This window comes from Dromaius novaehollandiae, chromosome 26 (assembly GCF_036370855.1).
Source record: "Dromaius novaehollandiae isolate bDroNov1 chromosome 26, bDroNov1.hap1, whole genome shotgun sequence".
In the NCBI taxonomy this organism is placed as follows: Eukaryota; Metazoa; Chordata; class Aves; order Casuariiformes; family Dromaiidae; genus Dromaius; species Dromaius novaehollandiae.
The window spans coordinates 3383110-3409273 of NC_088123.1; the positions used below are offsets into that span (position 1 = coordinate 3383110).

The 26164-nt window shown below is 70.3% G+C and overlaps 3 protein-coding genes across 3 annotated transcripts; 2 read left to right on the forward strand and 1 right to left on the reverse strand.

The window, feature by feature from the left end:
* Window positions 1-41: 41 nt before the first annotated feature.
* C26H2orf68 (chromosome 26 C2orf68 homolog) lies at window positions 42-2736 on the reverse strand. Its single transcript, XM_064497711.1, has 4 exons — window positions 2198-2736; window positions 1740-1855; window positions 799-926; window positions 42-260 (listed from the first exon to the last, which is right to left on the reverse strand). Exons 1-4 carry the CDS (start codon window positions 2719-2721, stop codon window positions 138-140), a joined length of 891 nt encoding a protein of 296 aa, XP_064353781.1. The 5' UTR covers window positions 2722-2736; the 3' UTR covers window positions 42-137.
* Window positions 2737-2795: 59 nt separating this feature from the next.
* USP39 (ubiquitin specific peptidase 39) lies at window positions 2796-7363 on the forward strand. Its single transcript, XM_064497710.1, has 13 exons — window positions 2796-3225; window positions 3744-3813; window positions 3918-4012; window positions 4273-4409; window positions 4775-4927; window positions 5031-5256; window positions 5409-5486; window positions 5840-5907; window positions 6019-6207; window positions 6371-6513; window positions 6768-6903; window positions 6991-7077; window positions 7196-7363. Exons 1-13 carry the CDS (start codon window positions 2856-2858, stop codon window positions 7241-7243), a joined length of 1800 nt encoding a protein of 599 aa, XP_064353780.1. The 5' UTR covers window positions 2796-2855; the 3' UTR covers window positions 7244-7363.
* A 705-nt stretch (window positions 7364-8068) lies between these two features.
* On the forward strand, window positions 8069-24668 carry MRPS24 (mitochondrial ribosomal protein S24). Its single transcript, XM_064497757.1, has 5 exons — window positions 8069-8074; window positions 22664-22707; window positions 23891-23971; window positions 24095-24206; window positions 24287-24668. The coding sequence occupies exons 2-5, from the start codon at window positions 22675-22677 to the stop codon at window positions 24568-24570; spliced, it is 510 nt and encodes a 169-aa protein (XP_064353827.1). The 5' UTR covers window positions 8069-8074; window positions 22664-22674; the 3' UTR covers window positions 24571-24668.
* The last annotated feature ends 1496 nt before the right edge of the window (window positions 24669-26164 follow it).

The window sequence follows — 26164 nt, forward strand, 5'->3', positions numbered from 1 at the left end:
CCCCACCCCGTGCCTCAGTTTCCCCAGTGACAGCCGCACACTGGGGCCTCACAGCACCTTTATTGGCGTCAGCCAGCGACTGGCCCCCGCTGGCACTGTCCCTTGCGGGCTGGCGACGTCCCCGCTGCCACCCGCCGTCACCGGGTCCCGCGGCGCTTGCTGAGCTCGTCCTGCACCCGCTGGCACAGGGCCCGGCGCAGGGCGGGCTCCAGCGGGCTCCGGGCGCACACCCGCCGCGTCACCTCCTCCGCGCTGTCCGCCTGCGGCACCCGCCACCCCGTCAGCAGCACCCGTGGGTGCCCCCCACGTCCCGGGGAACCTGCTGCCCCCCTTCTCCATGCTCTGGGGGCACCCGCTGCACCCCACGGCACCCATCTGCACCGGGGTACTTGCCGCTCCACGCCTCGGGGTGCCCGCCCTGCCCCACGGTGCCCATCTGCACCCAGGGCGTCTGCCACCCCCCCAGCACCCACCCGCACCGGGGCACCTGCCACCCCCCCAGCACCCGCCTGCATCCCAGGGTACCCCCCTCCCTTCCCAGGGGCACCCACTGCCCTCCAGGGCACCCAACTCCCCCCTTTCACCCCCTAAACCTAAGGGCACCCACCCAGGGCAACGGGCACCCACAGCACCCACTGCACCCCCCCACCCCGGGGCACCCACCGGTGCACCCAGGGCATTGCCCAGGCAGGAGGGGACACCCAGCCCCCCCCCGCGGCACCGCGGGCAGCCTCGAGGCGCAGTGCAGAGGTTGGGGGGAGGGGGGGTGCCCGGACACCTGGGCCCCCGGGCGCCCACCTGATGCACGATGACGGCAGTGACGCTCCCGTCGTCCCCCTCGTACTCGAGGCAGAAGAGCCGGGGTCCCCGGGCGTCCGCGGCGGTGGCACCCGTGCCGCTCTCACCCGGGCTCCGGGCCGCCCCCCCTGCCGGCACCCCGCACCCTCAGCGGTGCTGTGGGTGCCCCCCATGCCCCAGCCCACCCCAGGGTGCCCCTGGGTACTACCCTGCCCCCCCCAGCCCTCTTTTGGGTGCCCCCTCACTCCCCAGCCCACCCCAGGGTGCCCCCCATGTCCTGCACACCCCAGGCTGCCCCCCAAGCCCCAGTGCACCCCAGGGTGCCCCCCCGTGCCCAGCCTTCCCTCGGGTGTCCCCCCATGCCCCAGTGCACCCCAGGGTGCCCCCCCGTGCCCAGCCTTCCCTTGGGTGTCCCCCCATGCCCCAGTGCACCCCAGGGTGCCCCCCTGTGCCCAGCCTTCCCTTGGGTGTCCCCCCATGCCCCAGTGCACCCCAGGGTGCCCCCCCGTGCCCAGCACTCCCTTGGGTGCTCCCCAAGCCCCAGTGCACCCCAGGGTGCCCCCCCGTGCCCAGCCTTCCCTCGGGTGTCCCCCCATGCCCCAGTGCACCCCAGGGTGCCCCCCCATGCCCAGCCCTCCCTCGGGTGCTCCCTGCACCCCAGCCCACCCCAGGGTGCCCCTCATGTCCCAGTGCATCCCAGGGTGCCCCCCATCCCTCCCTCAGGTGCCCCCCACCCCCTGGGGTCCCCCCCACCCCCATCGCTCCCTCGGGTGCCCCCCAGGCCCTGGCCCACCCCAGGGTGCCCCCCCCATCCCCAGCCCTCCCTCGGGTGCACCCCGCACCCCGGGGTCCTCCCCATCGCCATCCCTCCCTCAGGTGCCCCCCACGTCTCACCCCACCCCAGGGTGCCCCCATGCCCGCCCGCGCTCGGGGCTGCTCACCGGGGCCGCGGGGCCGGTAGACCTGCTGGTCGGGGCGGCGGGGCCGCGGCGGGGCCGGCGTGTGGCGCTTCCGTGCCCGTCCCCGGGCCTGCCGCACCGCCCGCTCGTAGGCGTCCCTGCACCGGCACCGGCGCCGGCACCGACCCGCTCAGCGCCGCCGCCGCCGCCGGCACCGGCACCGCGCCGCCGAGGACCGGGCAGGGGCAATGGGGGAGGCGCCCGGGAGGACACGGGGGTCCGGGAGGGGGGGGGGGGTACCGGAGTCGGGGGAGGGGTTGTCCCAGCGGGGCTCGGGGGTCCCGGGGGGGCAGGGGTGCCTCGGGGGTCGCGGGGGTCCCGGGGGAAGTCAGGAGGGGCCCCGGGGGGGTCTCCGAGATCCCCGGGGGGGCGCACCGGGACTCTGAGGGGGCCCCGGCGATGCCTCGGGCTCCCGGGGGCGGGGCAGGGGGGGCCGGTACCTGGCGATCTGGTTGCGGCGGATGTGGCGCACGAAGCCGTGGCTCATGTCGAGCCGCCCGCCCGGCCGGCAGCGCCAGCCCGCGCCCGCCTCCATCGGCCGCCGCTCCCGGGAGCGGCCCGCTGCCGCCGCCGCCCCCCGGGGCCTCCCCCCCGCGGGCACCGGCAGGGAAGGCGGTGGCGGGGAGCGGCCGGGGCTGTCCCCGGAGCCGGGCCCCCGAGGGTGCACGGCGCTGCGCACCGCACCCGGAAGGAAAAAGGACGCTGTCTCTTTAAAAGCCCCGCCGGCCGCACCGGCGCCGGTGCGCATGCGCGGCAGCGCCGCCAATGGGTGGGAGCCGGTGCGCTGCGCAGGCGCCGAGGGTGTTTCCCGCCTCCACCCCCCCCCCCCCGCGGGCGGATCATCTGTGCATGCGCAGTAGCCGGGGTGGAACCTCACGCTTCCGGGTTGGAGCGGCGCATGCGTAGTGCTTGATACGGCGGTGGAGAAGGGGCGGTGGCGCGCCCGGTCCGCGCTCTTGCGCATGCGCAGTTCTCACTCGCGGCTCGGTGCCGCCGCGCCGGCCCGGGGAGGTGCGGTCGCCGCGCCTGCGCAGTGCCGCCGCCGCGCCTGCGCAGTGCCGCCGCCGCCGCCGCAGCGCCTGCGCAGTGGGCAGCGGGATGTCGAGCCGCGGCAAGCGGGAGCGGGAGCGGGAGGCGCGGGCGGCGCCGCGGAGCTCGGGCGGCGGCGGCGGCTCGTCGTCGTCATCGTCGCGGGGCTCGTCGCGGAGCCGCCGCGAGGGCGAGGCGGAGCGTTCGCGGGGGCGGCGAGAGGCGGAACGGGGGCGGGAGCGGGACCGGCGGGAGGCGGCGGAGCCCCTCCCCCTCCCGGTGGACCCCGCGCGCATCAAGCGCGAGCCCGGCACCGGCGGCAGCAGCAGCGGTAGCAGCGGGGCGGGCCATGGCGGCGGCGGCGGCGGCGGCGGCCCGGTGCGCATCAAGCGCGAGCGCGAGCCCGACGGCGACTCCGAGCCTGAGCCCGAGCCCCCAGGTGGGAACCGGGGACACCGGGCCGGGCCGGGGGCAGAACCGGGGCTGCTGCCGGGGCGCAGCTCTGGGGGTGGCCGGGGTGGGGGGGGGAACCGGGGGCAGCTGTGGGGATGCACGGCGGGGAACCGGGGGTGATGCTGGGGGGTGAACTGGGGCCGATGCTGGGGGGCACCGGGGGCAGCTCTGGGGCTGCGGGGGGGGGGCGGGGAACCGGGGGTGATGCTGGGGGGGACCGGGGGCAAATCTACGGGTGCCCAGAGGGGACAATGTTGGACACCCAGACGGGTGACGCCGGCTGACCCAGGGCACCGAGTGTGGGGGTGTGCGCCGGGGGGGGCCCTGCTTTACCGGTTGCTTCGTGTCACCCCCGCGGGGCACTGGGGTGTTGGCGGCGGCCCCGTGCGGGGGGTCAACACCCGAGGAGGAGGAGGAACGGGGCCGTGCGGCGGGGTCGGGGGGGGAGTAACGGGTCCGCGGCTTGGGCCCGGTGCTAACGGGCCTGCCCACCCCCCGCTGCAGTGCGCTACGGCCGCTTCGACCCCGAGGACCAGCGGAGCCGCCACTGCCCCTACCTCGACACCATCAACAAGTGAGCGGGGAGGGGGCCGCGGGCACCGTGGGGGCAGAACCGGGCCCTTGTGGGGGTGGCGGTGGGGGTAGCTGCCCCACGGTCTTTTCATTGTCCCGTCGCAGAAGCGTCCTGGACTTCGATTTCGAGAAGCTCTGCTCCATCTCGCTGTCGCACATCAACGTCTACGCCTGCCTCGTGTGCGGGAAGTACTTCCAGGGTGAGGCCTCGCCTGGCGGGGGGGGGAACGGGGGTCGCTCGGCACCGTGTGGGGGGAGGAGGCCGTTTCTCGCCCGTCCCCGCGTGCTCGGGGCTCCTGAGCGACTCCCTTTGCGGCCGGACGCGTGTCGATCCTCCCGGCTCCGCTCTGGAGCTCCCCGCGGCCTCGCCGGCTCCGTCGCGGTCGGAGTTTGAGCCCCGGGGGCCGCGCGGTCCCGCGTTCCCCCCTCGCGGCCCTGACGCTTCCCTCTCCCTCGGCAGGCCGGGGGCTGAAATCTCACGCCTACATCCACAGCGTGCAGTTCAGCCACCACGTCTTCCTCAACCTGCACACCCTCAAGTTTTACTGCCTCCCCGACAACTACGAGATCATCGATTCCTCGCTGGAGGACATCACGGTGCGGCCACCATCCCGGCGGGGGGCCGGGGAGGGCTGCCGTGACCCCGCAAACGAGTGATTTGGGCCAAAACACTGGGGATTTACGTTCACGTCCCGCGGGCCGTCGGGGTTTGCGAGCGGGGAGCTCTGCGTCGAGGCGTCTGAGAGTTCCCGCTCGTGTGACAGGCGGCGGGGTCACGCGGAAGGGACGAAGGCTTCTTAAGTCTTCATGATAGAGGTGTTCCGGTAGGACGCGTGGGAGGGTGGCGATATCTCCGTCCTCGGAGGATTTCGGGCTGCTGGGAGCCACGGCAGCGCCTGCAACGGGGGGGCCGGTTGGCTTCGGCTTCCTGGCCTGACGCTGTTCCCCCTCCGCTCTCGCAGTACGTGTTGAAACCCACCTTCACCAAGCAGCAGATCGCCAACCTGGACAAGCAGGCCAAGCTCTCGCGGGCCTACGACGGCACCACGTACCTGCCGGGCATCGTGGGGCTCAACAACATCAAGGCCAACGATTACGCCAACGCCGTGCTCCAGGTACGGGCGCCGGATACGGCTTGGGATCCGCTCCGGGGGGAGGGAACCCGCTGCGCCCTGGGGCCGCCGGGGAGCGCGTCCCGGCTGACGGCCTCCCGCGCAGGCCCTCTCCAACGTCCCCCCGCTGCGGAATTACTTCTTGGAGGAAGACAACTACAAAACCATCAAGCGCCCGCCGGGCGACATCATGTTCCTGCTGGTGCAGCGCTTCGGGGAGCTCATGCGGAAGCTGTGGAACCCGCGCAACTTCAAGGCGCACGTCTCCCCCCACGAGATGCTGCAGGCCGTGGTGCTCTGCAGCAAGAAGAACTTCCAGATCACCAAGCAGGGTGAGGCGTCGCGGGCGCCCCGGGCCCACGGGCAGCGCTTTCCCCGCGCCGGAGGTGGCCGAGGAGGGTCGGAGACCCCTCGACGGTGCCGCGCGGAGGGGAAAGCTCCCTTATGCTCCTAACATGCCGCCACTGATATATCTGACTTGCAGGTGACGGAGTCGACTTCCTCTCCTGGTTCTTGAACGCCCTGCACTCGGCCCTGGGCGGCACGAAGAAGAAGAAGAAGAGTGAGTGGAGGGTGCTCTGGGTTGAAGGCTGCTTTCATGTGGCTGATTTGAACCTCACGACAGCCGCCCTGATGTCCCCGGGTGATGTTTGTCACCTCTCCTGCTCGGTCCTACCCCGACAGCGGCCACGGGGGGGAGCGAAGAGCCGACTGACGGCTTTGCAGCTTGCGATCGGCTGCAAGGTCTGAGTCTCGGAGGGTTTCTCTGGTTAAAAGAAGGTTTTAGTCTCTCTCCTGGCCCGGCCTCGCCACGTGTGAACGCCTGCGCTGAGCCGTTGGGGCGGTTGGGTGCCCCGCTCTGCCTGAGATCCGCTCCCGGCCTCTCCGACAGCCCCTTTCTCCGTGTGCCCGCAGCCATCGTCACCGACGTCTTCCAGGGCTCCATGCGCATCTTCACCAAAAAGCTGCCGCACCCGGATCTGGTGAGTCTCTGCTGGGATGGCGACGGCGGGGAGGGGGCCCCCCCTCGCCCACGCGATCCGTGGGGCCGGGGCCGGGGCCGTGGGGCCCCGCTCTGAGCCTGCCTCCCGCAGCCGGCCGAGGAGAAGGCGCAGCTGCTGCAGAACGCCGAGTACCAGGAGACCATGGTGGAGTCCACCTTCATGTACCTCACGCTGGACCTGCCCACCGCCCCGCTCTACAAGGACGAGAAGGAGCAGCTCATCATCCCCCAGGTCCCGCTCTTCAGCATCCTGGCCAAATTCAACGGCGTCACCGAGAAGGTGAGGCCTCGGCGCTCGCTGCCCGCTCCCGCGGGGTGGCACCCGGCTCTGGTGGCCTCGGCTCCGCGTCCCCTGGAGGCCCAGGGAGCAGAGGGCCTTCAAGGGAGCTCCCTGGGCGCCGAGGGCACCCCGCGCCGATGCCCCTCTTTCCCTTTGCGGCCAGGAGTACAAAACCTACAAGGAGAATTTCCTCAAGCGTTTCCAGCTCACCAAGCTGCCCCCCTACCTCATCTTCTGCATCAAGCGCTTCACCAAGAACAACTTCTTCGTGGAGAAAAACCCCACCATCGTCAACTTCCCCATCACGTAAGTACCGGTGGCGACGCGCCCAGCCCGGTTTTTGCCGCGGATTGGGGCGGGATGAGCCCACGCAGCGGGCTCTGGGATGGCGGTGACGTTTGGGACGTCCCCGAGTGCCCTGCCTCGGTTTCCCCGCTGCTGAGGGGTTTTGGAGGCCAGCAAGGGGGTCCACCAGGCCGTTTCCCACCGTCCCGGGCGATGCCCCAAGCTCTGGGCACCCCGTGCGGGGGTGCGCGGGTGCCCACCGCCCCTCCCCGCAGCAACGTGGACCTGCGGGAGTACCTGTCGGAGGAGGTGCAGGCCGTGCACGCCAACACCACCTACGACCTCATCGCCAACATCGTGCACGACGGGAAACCCTCCGAGGGCTCCTACCGCATCCACGTGCTGCACCACGTGAGTCCCCCCTCGCCGCGGCCGGGCTCGGGAAGGGGGCCTTGAGGGCGCCCGGTGTCACCCCTGTCCCCTCCTGTCCCTTCGCAGGGCACCGGGAAGTGGTACGAGCTGCAGGACCTGCAGGTGACGGACATCCTGCCCCAGATGATCACGCTCTCCGAGGCCTACATCCAGGTGAGGAACTCCGGGGCCCCCTCTCCCGCCCCGGGGGTCCTCGGGGTTGGCGTGAGGCCCACGAAAACCCCGGCGCCGCCTTCGCCGCCCCCCACGACCCCCCTCCGCTCTCCCGCAGATCTGGAAGCGGCGCGAGGAGGACGAGACGAACCAGCAAGGCGCCTGACCCTGCGCCGCCGGCCTCCGCTTCACCCGGCGCCGCCTCCGCGGGCTGGCGGCAGCACCCATGGGTGCCCGCTCTGCCCCCGGCCCACCTAGTAAAGGACTCCCCATGTATTTTTTTAAATGTTTTCCGCCACCGTTGGCTTTTTTTTCCTGCTTCCACCCAGGCTCGGCTTCCCTCCCCGTGCCCCTACCCCGCGCGAGGCCGGAGGGGAGGAAGCGCGTGGTTTTCGCAGTTTTTAGGTGGGGCACAGAGGTGTGAAAAGCCGCTCGCGAGGATCAGGGCGGCACGGGGAAGGGGGGGGAGATTTCCCAGAAAGCCGCCTCCTCCCCCCCGCCTTGCTGCTTCCCCCCGCGGCTCATCCGGCGTGGGGAAACCGAGGCACACGGAGCCGCGGGGCGTTGGCAGCCGAGCTTTATTTGCAGCCTCCCCGCGCCCCGTCTTCGCCCGCGGCCCGGGCGCCGCCGTGACGTCTCCTCCCGGCCCCTCACACCCACACGTGGGCCTGGCAGTGCTGCTCGGCCTAGGGGAGAGCGGTGGGCAGGTGGGGGACACCGTGTCCCCCCCCCGCCGCCTTCCCGTGTCCCCCGCCGTGTCCCCTCCCTGCTCACCTGGCAGCGGCGGGCGGCCTCGGCGCTCGAGCACCAGTAGGCCGGACCCAGGGCGCAGGGCCCCGGGCGCGGGGCCGGATCTGGGGACGCCTGGCAGCCACCCAGCTCCTGCCGGAGGGAGGGGACACAACGCGGTCCCCTCAGCGGGGATTGTCACCTCCCCAGGGCCGTGAGGCCCCTTGGGGTCACGACAGTCCTTCGGGGTGCTGGTGGGGCCCCCGCTGGGGCTGGGGCACCCGTGGGTCTGTCGCATGGGGCTGGGACACCCTCAGGGGACCCTGCTGTGACCCTTGGGGCTGGGACACCCTGTGGCACCCCCCCCGGGGCCATGGGACACCCAGGCACGTCCCTTGGGTCTGTGACACCCTGTGGCATGTCCCCTGGGGTCACATCACACCTGGACTTGTCCCGGGGGAGTGTGACACCTTTGGAGGCCCTGGTGTGACCCTTGGGATTGGGACTCCTGTGGCATGTCCCCTGGGTGTGTGACACCCTTGGGGGCCCTGGTGTGACCCTTGGGTCTGGACACCCTGTGGCATGTCCCCTGGGTGTGTGACACCCTTGGGGGCCCTGGTGTGACTCTCGGGTCTGGGACACCCCATGGCATGTCCCCTTGGGGCTGTGACACCCTGTGGCACATCCAGGCCTGTCCCCTGGGACTGTGACATCCTTTGGGGTCCTGGCATGTCCCTTAGGGCTGTGGCACCCTGGGGCAAGTCCCGTGGGCCTGTGCCACCCTTGGGGGCCCTGGCATGTCCCTTGGGGCTGTGCCACCCCTTGGCACCCTGGGGTTGTCCCTCAGGCCTGTGCCACCCTCGGGGGCCCTTGGCACGTCCCTCGGGGTTGTGACACCCCATGGCATGTCCCTTAGGGCTGTGACATCCTTAGGGGCCCTGGCACCTCACTTGGGGTTGTGACACCCTGCAGCATGTCCCTTGGGGCTGTGCCACCCCTTGGCACCCTGGGGTCATCCCTCAGGCCTGTGCCACCCTTGGGGGCCCTTGGCACGTCCCTCGGGGTTGTGACACCCTGTGGCATGTCCCTTAGGGCTGTGACATCCTTCGGGGCCCTGCTACGTTCCCTGGGGCTGTGCCACCCTTGGGGGGCCCTGGCACCCCTTGGCACCCCGGGGCTCGTCCCTCGGGGCTCTGACCCCCTCGGTCACCTCCCGGGGGGCCCCGGCGTCCCCCCCTTGGGGACAGAGCCTTACCCGGCACGGGGCAGCGTGGGGCCAGGCGGCGTCCCGGGCGCCGCAGGAGAAGAGCAGGCGGCAGAGCAGCCGGGGCCCCGCGCGGCCCAGCAGCGCGTCCAGCAGCAGCGCGGCGTAACGCTCCGCCAGGCACTGGCAGGCGCCCGCCGCCGCCACCGGCAGCACCCGGCACAGCCGCCCCGCCGCCCTCGCCAGCGTCTCCTGCGGGGCGGCCGGCGGGTCAAGGGACGTCCCTGTCCCCCCCCTACGCCCCCCCCCCCCCCGTCCCGTCGCCCCCGGCACCTTGGGGATGGCGGCTTCGGCGCTGGACATGAAGCTGCGGCACAGCCAGCACAGCGGCAGCGGCACGGGCAGCTCCTCGCCGGCAGTGCCCTGGGGGGCAGAAGGGTCGGTGCCCGCTGCAGGCAAAGCTTCCGCAGCGTGGGAGCCCCCCCGCCCCGCCACCGGTACTTGAGTGCCCACTGGGGTGGCGTTCACTCTGGAACCTAATGGTGGCACTGGCAGACACCCAGCTGGAGGCCCACCACAATGCCCACATATACAGCTGTAGAGATGCCCACATAGATGCCAATGTGATGTCCCACCAGCCAGTACACGTGTGCCCATTGGAGTGGTGTTCACTCTGGAACCTAATGGTGGCACTGGCAGATGCCCAGCTGGAGGCCCACTGAGATGCCCACATATACAGCAGTATAGATGCCCACATAGATGCCAATGTGATGTCCCACCAGCCAGTACACGTGTGCCCATTGGAGTGGTGTTCACTCTGGAACCTAATGGTGGCACTGGCAGACGCCCAGCTGGAGGCCCACCGAGATGCCCACATATACAGCCGTATAGATGCCCACATAGATGCCAATGTGATGTCCCACTAGCCGGTATTTGTGTGCCTGCTGGTGTGGTGTTCGCTCTGGAACCTAATGGTGGCACTGGCAGACACCCAGCTGCAGGCCCACTGAGATGCCCACATATACAGCCGTATAGATGCCCACATAGTTGCCCATGGAGATGCCAATGTGATGCCCCACTCTTTGGCCGCAAATATGCCCACGTAGACACCCAGATTTACGGCCACGTAGGCACCCGTGGGGCCGGCCGGCCCGGGAACGGCTCCTACCAGCAGGCGGGTGCCAGGTCCTCCATCCCGCGGCAGCACCACCAGCTCCGCGGCCCCCCCGGGCTCACCCGGGCACAGCTCCAGCCGGGCGCAGACGGCAGCGGGTTTCTGAGGCGAGAGGCAGGGTGAGGGGCACCCGTGCCCACCCACACCCCCCCATCCCGGATGCCTGCGTCCTCGCCCCACCGTGAGGCCACCCAGCACCCACTCGGCAGGGTGCCCCCGCCCCCCCCCGCCCAGCACCCCGAGGTGCACCCATGGGCGCCCACTCACGAGGTGCCCCTCGAGGCAGGCGGTGAGGAGGCCGAAGTACTCGTGCACCAGCCGCTGGCAGGGCGTCGTCATGCCGGGCAGCGCCAGCGCCTTGCACTCCTGCTGCAGGAAGCCCTCCACGGCCGCCTGGGCCCCGACGCCCGCGCCGTCACGCTGGGCCCCTGCCAGCGGTGCCCACCCCGTGCCCACCCTCCTGATGTCCACCCCGTGCCCACCCTGGTGCCACCCACCCCATGCCCACCCTGACGATGCCCACCCTGGCAATGCCCACCCCATGTCCATGACCACCCTGTGCCCACCCGGGTGCCACCCAGTCCGATGATGCTCGCCCTGGTGATGCCCACCCTACGTTCATGACCACCCCATGTCCATGCCCACCCCGTGCCCACCCTGGTGCCACCCACCCCATGCCCACCCTGACGATGCCCACCCCGGCAACGACCACCCCATGTCCATGCCCACCCCGTGCCCACCCTGGTGCCACCCACCCCATGCCCACCCTGATGATGCCCACCCTACGTTCATGACCACCCCATGTCCATGCCCACCCCGTGCCCACCCTGGTGCCACCCACCCCGATGATGCTCACCTGGTGATGCCAACCCCATGTCCATGCCCACTCTGGTGATGCCCACGCCCACCCATTGCCCACCTTGGTGATGCCCACCCCATGTCCATGCCCACTCTAGCAACGACCACCCCATGTCCATGACCACCCTGTGCCCACCCTGGTGCCACCCACCCCGATGATGCTCACCTGGTGATGCCCACCCTATGTTCATGACCACCCCATGCCCATGCCCACCCCGTGCCCACCCGGGTGCCACCCAGTCCGATGATGCTCACCCTGATGATGCCCACCCCATGTCCATGCCCACCCAGGTGATGCCCACGCCCACCCATTGCCCACCCAGGTGATGCCCACCCCATGTCCATGCCCACCCCGGCAATGACCACCCCATGTCCATGCCCACCCAGGTGATGCCCACGCCCACCCATTGCCCACCCAGGTGATGCCCACCCCGTGTCCATGCCCACCCGTTGCCCACCCCCGGTGACAGCCACCCCCTGCCCGCGGGCACCTTGGCGGTCGACTCGTTGGCCATGCGGGTGAGGAGGGAGACGATCTCCTGGCAGTCGGAGCACACGTCCTCCTGGGGGGACGGGCACGGGGGGGGGGGGCAGCTGGGCCGGGTGCACCCCACGCGGGGAAGGGGCATGGGGCACGGCCACCCGGAATTGGGGACGGGGAATGGGGCAGGGTATGGGGCATGGGTGTGGGGCATGGCTATGGGGCATGGCTATGGGGTATGGGGCAGGGTTATGGGGCATGGGTGTGGGGCATGGTGATGGGGTATGGCTATGGGGCAGGGTTATGGGGCATGGGTGTGGGGCATGGCGATGGGGTATGGGGCAGGGTTGTGGGGCACGGGTTGTGGGGTAAGTGGCATGGGGCGTGGGGTACGTGGTGGGGCATGGGGCAAGGAGATGGGCCAGCTGGCATGGGGCAGGGACATGGGTGCAGGGCACAGGGCATGGGGACAGGGTCACTGGCGCAGGGCCATTGGCATGGGGCAGGGGCATGGGGCACAGGGCATGGGGACAGGGCCATTGCCATGGGGCAGGGACGTGGGGCACAGCCATGGGGCACAGGGAATGGGGACAGAGCCATTGCCATGGGGCAGGGGCACGGGGCACAGGGCATCAGGGAACAGGGCATGGGGACAGGGCCATTGCCACGGGGCACAGGGCATGGGGACAAGGCCATTGGCATGGGGCAGGGACGTGGGGCACAGGGCATGGGCAAAGGGCATGGGGCAGGGGTGTGGGGCACAGGGCATGGGGACATGGCCATTGGCATGGGGCACAGCCATGGGGCACAGGGCATGGGGACAGAGCCATTGCCGTGGGGCAGGGGCATGGGGACAGGACCATTGCCATGGGGCACAGGGCCACTGTCACGGGGCATGGGCACGGGGACAGGGCCTTTGGCATGGGGCAGGGCCATGGGGCAGGGGCGTGGGGCAGGGGCACGGGCACGGGGCGCGGGGCGGTCGCCGTGGGGCGGTCGCCGTGGGGCGCGGGGCTCACCTTGGCGCGGGGGGCCCAGCCGCAGCGGGCGCAGTGCCCCAGGGCCCCGCAGCGCAGCGCCGTCTCCCAGCTCTGGCACCAGGCGTGGGGCTGCACCCCACAGCGCCCCACGGCCTCCCCCGGGGCCCCCAGCCCTGCCGGCACCGTCAGCACCCGGCGCCCGCGGGGCCCAGGCGTCCGGGCTCTGATCCCCCCTCCCCAACCGCCCCTCTAGGAAGGGACCCAAGCGTCTGCCCCCCACCCCACCATGGGTCCCTTGGGGAGAGCTACGGGGTGCACCCATTTCGGGGGTGCACCCAGCTCTGGGGGTTGCACCCAGTTTGGGGGGGGTGCACCCAGCTCTGGGGGTTGCATTCCGCTGTGGGGTGCACCCAGCTCGGGGGCGCACCCAGCTCTGGGGGTTGCACCCAGTTCGGGAGGGGGGGTGCACCTGGGTCTGGGGCATTGCCTCCAGCTGTGGGGCGCATCCAGCTGTGGGGAGCTGCACTCAGCTGTGTGCGTGTGTGGGGGGGTGCATTCAGCTATGGGGTGCACCCAGCTCTGGGGGAGGGGGTTGCACCCAGCTGTGGGGGTTGCACCCATCTCGGGGGTGCACCCAGCTGTGGGTGCACCCAGCTGTGCGGGGGGGGGTTGCACCCAGCTGTGGGTCAGGGGTTGCACCCAGCTGTGGGGGTTGCACCCAGCTGGGGGGGCAGGGGGGGGCCCTACCTGGGCTGGCGCAGAGCAGGGCGAGGAGCAGCGGCAGCGCCCGCGTCGGGGACGGTGGCAGTGCCATGGCGGTGGCCGGCGGGGCCGGGACGCGGGGGCTCTTATAGCCCCGGCGGGGACGCGGCCGTCACGCGCTGGGCCCCTGCCAGCGCCCGCGGGGACACGTGCGCCGCGGGGACGCGGGGCTGGGCTGCCACCCCCGGGGCCTTCGGTGGCCCCAGGGTGCTGTGTCCCCCGTGTCCCCATGCCTTTTGGTGTCCCTGTGTCCCCACTTGGTGTCCTGGTGCCCCCCATGTCCCCGTGTCCCCATGCCCCTCAGTGTCCCCATGTCCCCCTTGATGTCCTGGTGCCCCCCATGTCCCTCAGTGTCCCCATGTCCCCCTTGGTGTCCTGGTGCCCCCCGTGTCCCCATGCCCCTCACTGTCCCCACATCCCACTTGGTGTCCTGGTGCCCCCCATGTCCCCATGTCCCTCAGTGTCCCCACATCCCCCTTGGTGTCCCAGTACCCCACATGTCCCTCAGTGTCCCCATGTCCCCCTTGGTGTCCTTGTGCCCCCCGTGTCCCTGTGCCCCTCGGTGTCCCCATGTCCCCATCAGTGGGTGCAAGGTCCTGCTCTTGCACTACCACAGCTTTATTGAGCTGGGGAAGGGGTGGCCGGCGCGGGGGACAGCGGGGGGGACAGCGCAGGGGACAGCTCTGGAGGGGACGTCAGATCCCTGAGGTGTCCTTGGAGCTGGCCGGCACCTGGGGGGACAGAGAGGCTGAGCTGGGGGGACACTGGTGGCACCGTGTCCCTGTCCCCATGCCCCCATCCCCCATGAGCACCATGTCCCCAGTGTCCCCATGGACACCATGTCCCTGTGCCCCCCCATGTCCCTGTGTCCCTGTCCCCCATAGGCACCATGTCCCCATGCCCCCTCCGCCCCATGGCACCACGTCCCTGTGCCCCCACCCCCCTGTCCCCACCCCCCCCGTCCCCGTGCCCCACGGACACCATGTCCCCAGGCCCGCAGCACCCATGGGTGCGGGCGCATTCCCCGCGGCCGCCCCACCCCGGGCGCTGCTTTGAAGCGGCCGCGGCGCCGCCGAGCCCTCGACTCGAGAGCCCTCGCCGTGGGCACGGCCGGGCTCGAGGGCCCTTCGGCCGGGGTGGGGACGCCTGGGCCCCTAGCAGGGGGGTGGGGACAGGAGAAGGGGGCCTCACCTGGGTCAGGGGTGGCACCAGCCGAGGGTGGCGCAGATGCTGGCGGGCGCCTCGTCCCGCGCCAGCCCGGCCTCGATGGGCTCCAGGTAGCGGCTCAGCAGGCGGTGGCAGGGCTTGGACCCCACCGGCAGCCAGGTGCACACCTTGCGGGCCGCCTGCGTCACCTGCGCCTGCGCCCGCACCGTCCCGCGTCAGGCGCTGCCGCCTGGCACGGCCTCGCCCGCGCTCGCGTGGACTTCGGCGGCGGGCACCGCCTGGCACGGGCTTGCACGAGCTCGCGTGGCCTTGCACGGCCTTGCAGGGCTGGCACCGCCTTGCACGGGCTTGCACGAGTTTGCATGGCATTGCACGGCTGGCACCGCTTTGCATGGGCTTGCACGAGCTCGCGTGGCATTGCATTGCTGTCACCACCTTGCACAAGCTCACATGGCATTGCGCGGCTGGCACCACCTTGCACAGGCTTGCACAAGCTCGCATGGCATTGCACCACCTTGCACGTGCTTGCACAAGCTCGCACGGCCGGCACCACCTTGCACGGGCTCACGTGGCTTTGCATGGCCGTTGTCACCTTGCACGGGCTTGCACAAGCTCGTGTGGCATTGCACGGCTGGCACCACCTTGCACAAGCTTGCACGAGCTCCCATGGCATTGCACCACCTTGCACGGGCTTGCACAAGCTCCCACGGCCTTGCACGGCCGGCACCACCTTGCACTGGCTCACATGGCATTGCATGGCCGTTGTCACCTTGCATGGGCTTGCACAAGCTCGTGTGGCATTGCATGGCCGTTGTCACCTTGCACGGGCTTGCACAAGCTCGTGTGGCATTGCACGGCTGGCACCACCTTGCACAAGCTTGCACGAGCTCACATGGCCTTGCATTGCCGGCACCACCTTGCACGGACTTGCACGAGCTTGCGTGGCTTTGCACGGCTGGGACTGGCTTGCACGAGCTCCCATGGCATTGCACCACCTTGCACGGGCTTGCACAAGCTCGCACGGCCTCGCACGCCCCTCGCCCGCCCCTCGCCCCCCCCCCCCGGCCCCCACCTTGTTGTGGGTGTTGGGCACCTTCTTCTTGAGCAGCTTGAGGACTTGCTTGCAGATCATGCAGCGCACGATGGCGGGGTCCTGCCCGGCGGCCCCCTGCGCGCCCGGCGCCCTGAGCACCCGCCGGGCACCCTGCCCGCCCCCCCCCCCGGGTGCCCCCGCGGTGCCCAGCCTGGGCCCACCCACAGCCCCCCCACCGGGGCCCACCCAGTGCCCCCCTGGGTGTCCCGACTGGTGCCCTCCCAGTGCCCACCAGTGCTCCCGTGGGTGCCCCCATGGATGCCCACCCAGTGCCCCCCTGGGTGTCCCGACTAGTGCCCTCCCAGTGCCCACCAGTGCTCCCATGGGTGCCCCCATGGATGCCCACCCAGTGCCCCATGGGTACCTCCTTGGTGCCCACCCAGTGCCCCATGGATGCCCACCCAGTGCCCCCCTGGGTGTCCCGATTGGTGCCCTCCCGGTGCCCACCAGTGCTCCCATGGGTGCCCCCATGGATGCCCACCCAGTGCCCCCATGGGTGTCTCCTTGGTGCCCACCCAGTGCCCCATGGATGCCCACCCAGTGCCCCATGGGTGTCTCCTTGGTGCCCACCCAGTGCCCCATGGATGCCCACCCAGTGCCCCCATGGGTGTCTCCTTGGTGCCCACCCAGTGCCCCATGGATGCCCACCCAGTGCCCCCATGGGTGTCCCGACTGGTGCCCTCCCAGTGCCCCATGGATGCCCACCCAGTGCCCCATGGGTGTCTCCTTGGTGCCCACCCAGTGCCCCATGGATGCCCACCCAGTGCCCCATGGGTGTCTCCTTGGTGCCCACCCAGTGCCCCATGGATGCCCACCCAGTGCCCCATGGGTGTCTCCTTGGTGCCCACCCAGTGCCCCATGGATGCCCACCCAGTGCCCCATGGGTACCTCCTTGGTGCCCACCCAGCGCCCCATGGATGCCCACCCAGTGCCCCATGGGTGTCTCCTTGGTGCCCACCCAGTGCCCCATGGGAGCCCACCCAGTGCCCCATGGGTGTCTCCTTGGTGCCCACCCAGTGCCCCATGGGAGCCCACCCAGCGCCCCATGGAGGCCCACCCAGTGCCCCCATGGGTACCTCCTTGGTGCCCTCCCAGTGCCCACCAGTGCTCCCATGGGTGCCCCCATGGATGCCCACCCAGTGCCCCATGGGTGTCTCCTTGGTGCCCACCCAGTGCCCCATGGATGCCCACCCAGTGCCCCCATGGGTACCTCCTTGGTGCCCACCCAGTGCCCCCATGGGAGCCCACCCAGTGCCCCCATGGGTGTCTCCTTGGTGCCCACCCAGTGCCCCATGGGAGCCCACCCAGTGCCCCATGGTTACCTCCTTGGTGCCCACCCAGTGCCCCATGGATGCCCACCCAGTGCCCCATGGGTGTCTCCTTGGTGCCCACCCAGTGCCCCATGGATGCCCACCCAGTGCTCCATGGGTACCTCCTTGGTGCCCACCCAGTACCCCGTGGGAGCCCACCCAGTGCCCCATGGGTGTCTCCTTGGTGCCCACCCAGTGCCCCATGGATGCCCACCCAGTGCCCCCCTGGGTGTCCCGACTGGTGCCCTCCCGGTGCCCACCAGTGCTCCCATGGGTGCCCCCATGGATGCCCACCCAGTGCCCCATGGGTACCTCCTTGGTGCCCACCCAGTGCCCCATGGATGCCCACCCAGTGCCCCATGGGTACCTCCTTGGTGCCCACCCAGTGCCCCCATGGATGCCCACCCAGTGCCCCATGGGTGTCTCCTTGGTGCCCACCCAGTGCCCCCATGGATGCCCACCCAGTGCCCCATGGGTGTCTCCTTGATGCCCACCCAGTGCCCCATGGGAGCCCACCCAGTGCCCCCATGGGTGTCTCCTTGGTGCCCACCCAGTGCCCCATGGGAGCCCACCCAGTGCCCCATGGGTGTCTCCTTGATGCCCACCCAGTGCCCCATGGGAGCCCACCCAGTGCCCCCATGGGTGTCTCCTTGGTGCCCACCCAGTGCCCCATGGGAGCCCACCCAGTGCCCCATGGGTGTCTCCTTGATGCCCACCCAGTGCCCCATGGGAGCCCACCCAGTGCCCCCATGGGTGTCTCCTTGGTGCCCACCCAGTGCCCCATGGACGCCCACCCAGTGCCCCCATGGGTGTCTCCTTGGTGCCCACCCGGTGCCCCCGAGGGCCCCCCCCAGTGCCCCCTCACCACCATCTCCATCTCCAGGTCCCCGGGCGGGAGCCGTGGGCCATCTCCATCCCCGGAGGCGGAGGGCACCTGGCACCGCGGGGTGCCCGGGCTGCACCCCATGTCCCCCGCGGGCACGGCCGGCACCCTGGGGTGCAGCCCCTCGCCCCCCGCGCTGGGCAGCAGCAGGGCTGGGCACGGCGTCAGCTGGCACCTGCACCGTCCCCCGACCCTCCTGCGCCCCGAGTCCCCACCCCGCCGTGTCCCCGACCCTCCGGCATCCCCGAATGTCCCATATCTCCCGTGTCCCCATCCCCGTCCCTTGGTGTCCCCATCCCTCCTTCCTCCCATGGCCCCGTCCCCTCTTGTCTCCATCCCTCCGTGTCCCTTGTGCCTCCACCCCTCCATATCCCCGCCATGTCCCCACCACCTGGTGACCTCATCCCTCCTGTCCCCATGTCCCCATCCCTGTCCTCTGTGTCCCCCCGTCCTCCCAGCCCCATCCCTCCCATCTCTCCACATCTCTGTCCCTGTCCTCTGTGTCCCCCCGTGTCCCCCCATGTCCCCGTCCCTCCTGTCCCCCCATGTCTCCATTCCTGTCCTCCGTGTCCCCATCCCTGTCCTCTGTGTCCCCCCGTGTCCCCACCATGTCCCCATCCATCCTGTCCCCCCGTGTCTCCATTCCTCTCCTCCGTGTCCCCCCCATGTCCCCCCATGTCCCCACCATGTCCCCGTCCATCCTGTCCCCCCCGTGTCTCCATTCCTCTCCCCCGTGTCCCCCCATGTCCCCATTCCCCCCATGTCTCCATTCTTGTCCTCCGTGTCCCCCCCATGTCCCCATCCCTGTCCTCTCTGCTCCCCCGTCCTCCCATCCCCATGCCTCCCATCTCTCCATGTCTCTGTCCCTGTCCTCTGTGTCCCCCCGTGTCCCCCCATGTCCCCCCCATGTCCCCGTCCCTCCTGTCCCCCCGTCTCCATTCCTCTCCTCCGTGTCCCCATCCCTGTCCTCTGTGTCCCCCCGTACTCCCAGCCCCATCCCTCCCATCTCTCCACGTCTCTGTCCCTGTCCTCTGTGTCCCCCCGTGTCCCCACCATGTCCCCATCCCTCCTGTCCCCCCATGTCTCCATTCCTCTCCTCCGTGTCCCCCCCATGTCCCCCCATGTCCCCATTCCCCCCATGTCTCCATCCTTGTCCTCCGTGTCCCCCCCATGTCCCCATCCCTGTCCTCTCTGCCCCCCGTCCTCCCATCCCCATCCCTCCCATCTCTCCACATCTCTGTCCCTGTCCTCTGTGTCCCATGTCCCCCCATGTCCCCATCCCTCTATGTCTCCATTCTGGTCCTCCGTGTCCCCCCATGTCCCCCCATGTCCCCATCCCTCCATGTCCCCCCATGTCCCCATTCCCCCCACGTCTCCATTCCGGTCCTCTGTGTCCCCCCCATGTCCCCCTCACTCCACATCTCCACTCCTGTCCCCTGTGTCCCCCTTATCCCTCCCATCCCATCTTGTCCCCGTGTCCCCCCGTGTCCCCGTGTCCCCGTCCTGGTCCCCACCGGTGACAGCAGGCAGCAGGGCCAGCAGCAGTGAGGCCATGGCTGGCTCTCCCGGGGCCCCGGGTGCTTTATGTCCCCACGGCGGGAGGGTGGGGGGCACGGTGTGGGGCAGAGGACAGGAAGGGCCCCCCCCCCGCCAAAACCGCGGTGACCACGGCGGGGGGGGGCTGTGGGGCCCAGGCATCCGGGCAGGGCGGCCACATGTCACGTCCCCCGCTGCAGGGGCTGCGAGCTTCCCCCAACAGTGACCTGATCGGGGGGGGGACAAGGGAGGGCAAGAGGGGCTTGGGGGGACAGGGGGGACTTGGGGGGGCAAGAGGGGCTTGGGGGGACTTGGGGGGGCAAGAGGGGCTTGGGGGGGGACAGGTGGGACTTGGGGGGACAAGAGGGGCTTGGGGGGGACAGGGGGGACTTGGGGGGACAAGAGGGGCTTGGGGGGACAGGGGGGACTTGGAGGGACAAGAGGGGCTTGGGGGGAACAGGGGGGACTTGGGGGGACAAGAGGGGCTTGGGGGGACAGGGGGGACTTGGGGGGACAAGAGGGGCTTGGGGGGGACAGGGGGGACTTGGGGGGACAAGAGGGGCTTGGGGGGGACAGGGGGGACTTGGGGGGACAAGAGGGGCTTGGGGGGACAGGGGGGACTTGGGGGGACAAGAGGGGCTTGGGGGGACCTGAGGTGACAAGAAGGGGCAAGGTGGGACCTGGGGAGACTTTGGGGACCTGGGGGGGTTAAGGGTGGGGGAAGGGAGGTGGGGGGCTGGAGGCACCTAGGGAAACTGGGGGGACTGGGGGGACTGGGGGGGGACAAGGGGACTTGGCGGGGGGACAGGGGGACCTGGGGGGACAGGGGGTGACGAGGGGGCAAGGAGGGACCTAGGGCGGATAAGGGGGGGCAAAGGAGGAGCTGGGGGGCTGGAGGGACCTGGGGCAACTGGGAGGACTGGTGAAACTGGGGGGGGGGGACACAAGGGGACCTGGGGGGGCAGGGGGTGACGAGGGGGCAAGGAGGGACCTGGGGGGGATAAGGGGGGGCAAAGGAGGAGCTGGGGGGCTGGAGGGACCTGGGGCAACTGGGAGGACTGGTGAAACTGGGGGGGGGACACAAGGGGACCTGGGGGGGCAGGGGGTGACGAGGGGGCAAGGAGGGACCTGGGGGGGATAAGGGGGGGCAAAGGAGGAGCTGGGGGGCTGGAGGGACCTGGGGCAACTGGGAGGACTGGTGAAACTGGGGGGGGGGGACACAAGGGGACCTGGGGGGGCAGGGGGTGACGAGGGGGCAAGGAGGGACCTGGGGCGGATAAGGGGGGGCAAAGGAGGAGCTGGGGGGCTGGAGGGACCTGGGGCAACTGGGAGGACTGGTGAAGCTGGGGGGGGGACACAAGGGGACCTGGGGGGGCAGGGGGTGACGAGGGGGCAAGGAGGGACCTGGGGGGGATAAGGGGGGGCAAAGGAGGAGCTGGGGGGCTGGAGGGACCTGGGGCAACTGGGAGGACTGGTGAAACTGGGTGGGGGACACAAGGGGACAGGGGGGAATTTGGGGACCTGGGGAGGGATAAGGGGAGATGGGAGGGACAAGGGGAACTTGGGGGGGACTGGGGGGACAGGGGTGACCTGGGGGGGGACACAGGGGACCCGAAGGCACTGGGGGGAGGGGGGGGAAGTGTGTGGGAACATGGGGGGGGCTCAGGAGGCCATGGAGACCTGCGGTGACCGGGGGGGGGGGTGGACAGCCCAGCCCCCCAGTTCCTGGTAGTCACGTCCCCATGTCCCACCACAAACCCCAGAGCCACCCCCCCGCCACCCCCCCGGCTTCCTGTGGGGCTGGGGAGGAATGGGGACACGGCAGGGGGGGGAACACAGTGGCCGGGGGGGGGATGGAGACATGCGGAGGGCACAGGGCAGGGGGACATGGGGACATGGCGGGTCAGGTCTGTCCCCACTGCCCCAAAATGCCCCCCACAGCCCCCGCTCTGCCTCTATTGCACCCCACGCACCCTTCTGCTACCTCTGCCCCCCATGTACCCCCCCCCATTCCCATAGCACCCCATTGCACCCCGATGCCCTCGCTGCCCCCCATGGCACCCCTCGGCCCCCCTGGCAACCGACTGCACTGCTGTGACCCCTCTGCCCCCCACGGCACCCCTCTGCCCCCCATTGCACCCCACTGCACCCGCCTACACCCATGGCACCCCTCTGGCCCCCATCGCACTCCTCTGCCCCTCATTGCACCTGTCTGCCCCATGGCACCCCTCTGCCCCCATTGTACCCCATTGCACCCCTCTGTCCCCCATGGCACCCCTCTGCTCCCCATTGTACCCCTCTGCCCCCCACTGCACCCGTCTGCCCCCCATGGCACCCATCTGCCCCCTCTTGCAGCCTGTTGCACCCCTCTGCCCCCCCCATGGCACCCCATTGCACCTGTCTGCCCCCCATGGCACCCCTCTGTCCCCCATTGCATGCCACTGCCCCCATCTGCCCCCCATGGCACCCCTCTGTCCCCCATTGCACCCCACTGCACCCCTCTGCCCCCCATGGCACCCCTCTGCCCCCCATTGCACCCCACTGCACCCCTCTGCCCCCCATGGCACCCCTCTGTCCCCCATTGCACCCCACTGCACCCCTCTGCCCCCCATGGCACCCCTCTGCTCCCCATTGCACCCCATGGCACCCCTCTGCCCCTCATTGCACCTGTCTGCCCCATGGTACCCCTATGCCCCCCATTGCACCCCACTGCCCCTCTCTGCCCCCCATGACACCCCTCTGCTCCCCATTGCACCCCTTTGCACCCATCTGTCCCCCACTGTACCCCATTGCACCCCTCTGCTCCCCATTGCACCCCACGGCACCCCTCTGCTCCCCATTGCATCCCTTTGCACCCGTCTGCCCCCATGGCACCCCTATGCCCCGCCATTGCACCCCACTGCCCCCCATGACACCCCTCTGCCCCCCATTGCACCCCTTTGCAGCCGTCTGCCCCCCATGGCACCCATCTGCCCCCTCTTGCAGCCTGTTGCACCCCTCTGCCCCCCCCATGGCACCCATCTTCCCCCATGGCACCCCTCTGTCCCCCATTGCACCCCACTGTCCCCGTCTGCCCCCCATGGCACCTCTCTGGCCCCATTGCACCTTTTTGCACCCGTCTGCCCCCCACGGCACCCCTCTGTACCCATCTGCCCCCCATGGCACCCCTCTGCCCCCATGGCACCCCACGGCACCGCTCTGCCCCATTGCAACCTTCAGCCCCCCGGCACCCCGTTGCCCCCACGGCACCACAGGGCTCCGGTGCCCCACAAGTGCCCCCCCCGCCCCAGCGCTGCCCCTCCCGGCCGCCAGGGGGCGCCGCGCCCCGCCTGGCCCCGCCCCCGCCCCGCCTGGCCCCGCCCCCGCGCCCCGCCTGGCCCCGCCCCCGCGCTCTGGCCCCGCCCCCGCCGGCCCAGCAAGATGGCGGCGCCCGTGGCTGCCCGGGCGCTGCGGGTGAGGGCGAGCGGCGGCGGCTTGGGCCGGGGCCTGGGGGGCTCCGGGGCACCGGGCATGTGGGGCTGCAGGGGCACTGGGCGTGGGGACAGCGGCCATGGGGCGCTTTGGGGACACTGGGCTTGGGGACACCAGGCATGGGGCGTTTTGGGGACACTGGGCTTGGGGACACCAGGCATGGGGACGCCAGGCATGGGGCACTTTGGGGACACTGGGCTTGGGGACACCAGGCATGGGGACGCCAGGCATGGGGCGCTTTGGGGACACCAGGCTATGGGGTGCTTTGGGGACAGCGGGCGCTTTGGGGACACCAGGCTATGGGGTGCTTTGGGGACAGCGGGCGCTTTGGGGACAGCAGGCACGGGGACATCATGGTTGTGGTGCTTCGGGGGCAACAGGTGCAGGGGTCACCAGTCATGGGGCACTTTGGGGACACCGGGGATGGGGCCACCAGACATGCAGCACTTTGGGGACAGCGGGCGCTTTGGGGACACCAGGCATGGGGTGCTTTGGGGACACTGGGCTTGGGGCGCTTTGGGGACAGCGGGCGCTTTGGGGACACCAGGCATGAGGCGCTTTGGGGACAGCGGGCATGAGGACACCAGGGATTAGGCACTTTGGGGACAGTGGGTATGGGGACACCAGGCATGGGGCACTTTGGGGACAACGGGCATGGGCGACACCAGGGATCAGGCACTTTGTGGACAGCGGGCATGGGGACACCAGGGATTAAGCACTTTGGGGACAAGGGGCACGGGGGACACCAGGCATGGGCTGCTTTGGGAGCAGCGGGCATGGGGACACCAGGGATTGGGCACTTTGGGGACAGTGGGCATGGGGACATCATGAGTGTGGTGCTTTGGGGACAACAGGCACGGGGGCCACCAGGCATGGGGTGCTTTGGGGACAGTGGGTATGGGGACACCAGGCATGGGGCACTTTGGGGACAACGGGCATGGGCGACACCAGGGATCAGGCACTTTGTGGACAGCAGGCATGGGGACACCAGGGATTAAGCACTTTGGGGACAAGGGGCACGGGGGACACCAGGCATGGGCTGCTTTGGGAGCAGCGGGCATGGGGACACCAGGGATTGGGCACTTTGGGGACAGCAGTCATGGGGACAGCAGGCACGGCGGTGCTTTGGGTGCCAGCCGTGTCCCCCCCCTCCGTGTCCCCGCAGGCAGTGCCCTGGAGCCGGAGCTGTGTCCCCGCTGCCCTCGGCGCCCGCCGCGACCTCCACGCCACCCCCGCCTGCCTCAAGGTACCGTTGGGGCCGAGCTGGCGCTGCCACGTCCCCCCCACCCCCCCCGAGGGTGTCACACCCGCCGCGGTGACGCTGGGACAGCGCTGATGCCTCCCCCCGCCATGCCCTTGCCTCCCGCAGACCCGAGCGGCGCGGGTGCGCGTGGGCAAAGGGGACAAGCCGGTGACCTACGAGAAGGCGCACGCCCCGCACTACATCGCCCACCGCAAGGGCTGGCTCTCGCTGCACACCGGTGAGTGACCCCGGCGCGGTGGCACGCTCCGCGACGGCGGCCACCACCCGCCGGGACCTCAATCCTCGCCCTGCCCGCAGGGAACCTGGCCGGCGAAGCCGGGGCGGCCGAGCGGACGGTGGAGGACGTCTTCCTGCGCAAGTTCCTCTACGGCACCTTCCCCGGCTGCTTGGCCAACGAGGTGGTGCTCAAGCGGCGCGCCAACCTGCTGGTGGTGTGCCTGGTGCTGGTGCAGAGCCTGGCACCCAGCAAGCTCTACTTCCTCATCGGCTACGCCGAGACCCTCCTCTCCCACTTCTACAAGTGCCCCGTGCGCCTGGAGGTGCAGACGGTGCCCACCAAGGTCATCTACAAGTACCTCTAGCGGCCACCGGCTCCCCGGTGCCGCCCGGCCGTGGCGGGAGCTGCTGGGGCCGGCGGGTGATGCCACCGAGGGGAATAAAGAAGGGTTTTGCGCCCCTGCTTGTGGCTCTTTGCGGTGGTGACTTGTGGGTGGCCACCTCGTCCCCGTGATGCCCGTGTCCCCTCACCGTGCCCCGTCCCACTCGAAGGTGGTTCCAAGCGTGCGAAAATGAGTTTAAATATGAGCGCGGTTGTCGAGGCCCTGCCCCGCGCCCTGCTCCCTGCTCTCCTTGGCGGGGGCCGCAGTGGCCATGGGCACCCGCGGGCTGGGTCCTGCGGGGGAAAAGGGATGGTGCCAGGCTGCGCCCAACCGCGGTGCCCACCATGACCCCACCCAGGCACCGTAACTGGGCACCCCAAACTGGGCACCCATGGTGAACCCCAATTGGGCACCCCAAACCGGGCACCATGCTCATCCCAACCCTGCTGAACCCCAACTGGGCACCCCAAACCGGGCACCCATGCTCATCCCAACCATGCACCCATGCCGAAACCCAACTGGGCACCCAAAACCAGGCACCATGCTCATCCCAACCCTGCTGAACCCCAAACCGGGCACCCATGCTCATCCCAACCATGCACCCATGCCGAAACCCAACTGGGCACCCATGGTGCCCGTCTTCTTGCCCATGGTCTGGGTGGGGGTCACGGCTAGGTGGGTGCTGTTGTTCTGACCCCCCCCCCGGGGTGCCCACCCTCACCCACTCCCTGGCCTGGAGCCGCTCAGCGGCAGGGCCTGGCTGTCGCCGGGCCGGGTGCCGTCGTCGCCCTGACAGTGCCCAGGCCGATCGGCCCGCGCCGCGGCCGTAAATCCCTGCGATCGTTAACTGCTCGGCCCCGATCAATAGCCGCCGGCGGCCCCCGCGTCGCCCAGGTTCCCCCCCGGGGACTTTCTCACGGGTGCCTCGAGCCGGCGGCGAAGGAGGTGGGGAGTTTCGTGCCCGTAGGCGCGCGGGGAGGAGGCATGGCCGTGCCCACCCATGACACCCCGGCCGGGTCGACAAGACGAGCGGAGAAAACCCCGGGGGAAGACGGAAACGGAGCGGCGATGCCGGCCGTGGGAAACAACTTTCTCCCCCTGCCCGCCAGCCTGGCACGAGTGACACCAGGGACGGGGCGCCCTGCCAACATGTAGCACCGATGCGGGCGCCTGGCACCCCCGGAGCACCCCAGCCAGGCCCAAAGTGGCGAGCGGGAAGAGAAGCGGGCTCCCTCCCGGCTGCGTGGGCAATAAAACCTTTCCCAGGAACGAGAGCGGGGCCACCGGGGCCACCGTGCCCGCAAGGAGGGCAGAGCGGTGCCAGTCGCGGAGCCCTCTGCCCCGCGCGGGTGCCGGGAAGGGTTCAGATTCCCCGCGCGGCCTTGGAGAAGAGCTGCAGCCCCGATAAGGTGCCGCAGCGGGAGACGGGTGCCCCAAGCAATGACGCTGACAGCGATGCCCGCATCCGCGCCGGCACGGAGGTGCCTAAAAGGAGGCCAGGAAGCCCCCCGCGCTGGCAGTGCCACCCGCGTGCCCTCGCCCTGCTTTATGGCTCCGCGCAGCCTTGTCCTCGATA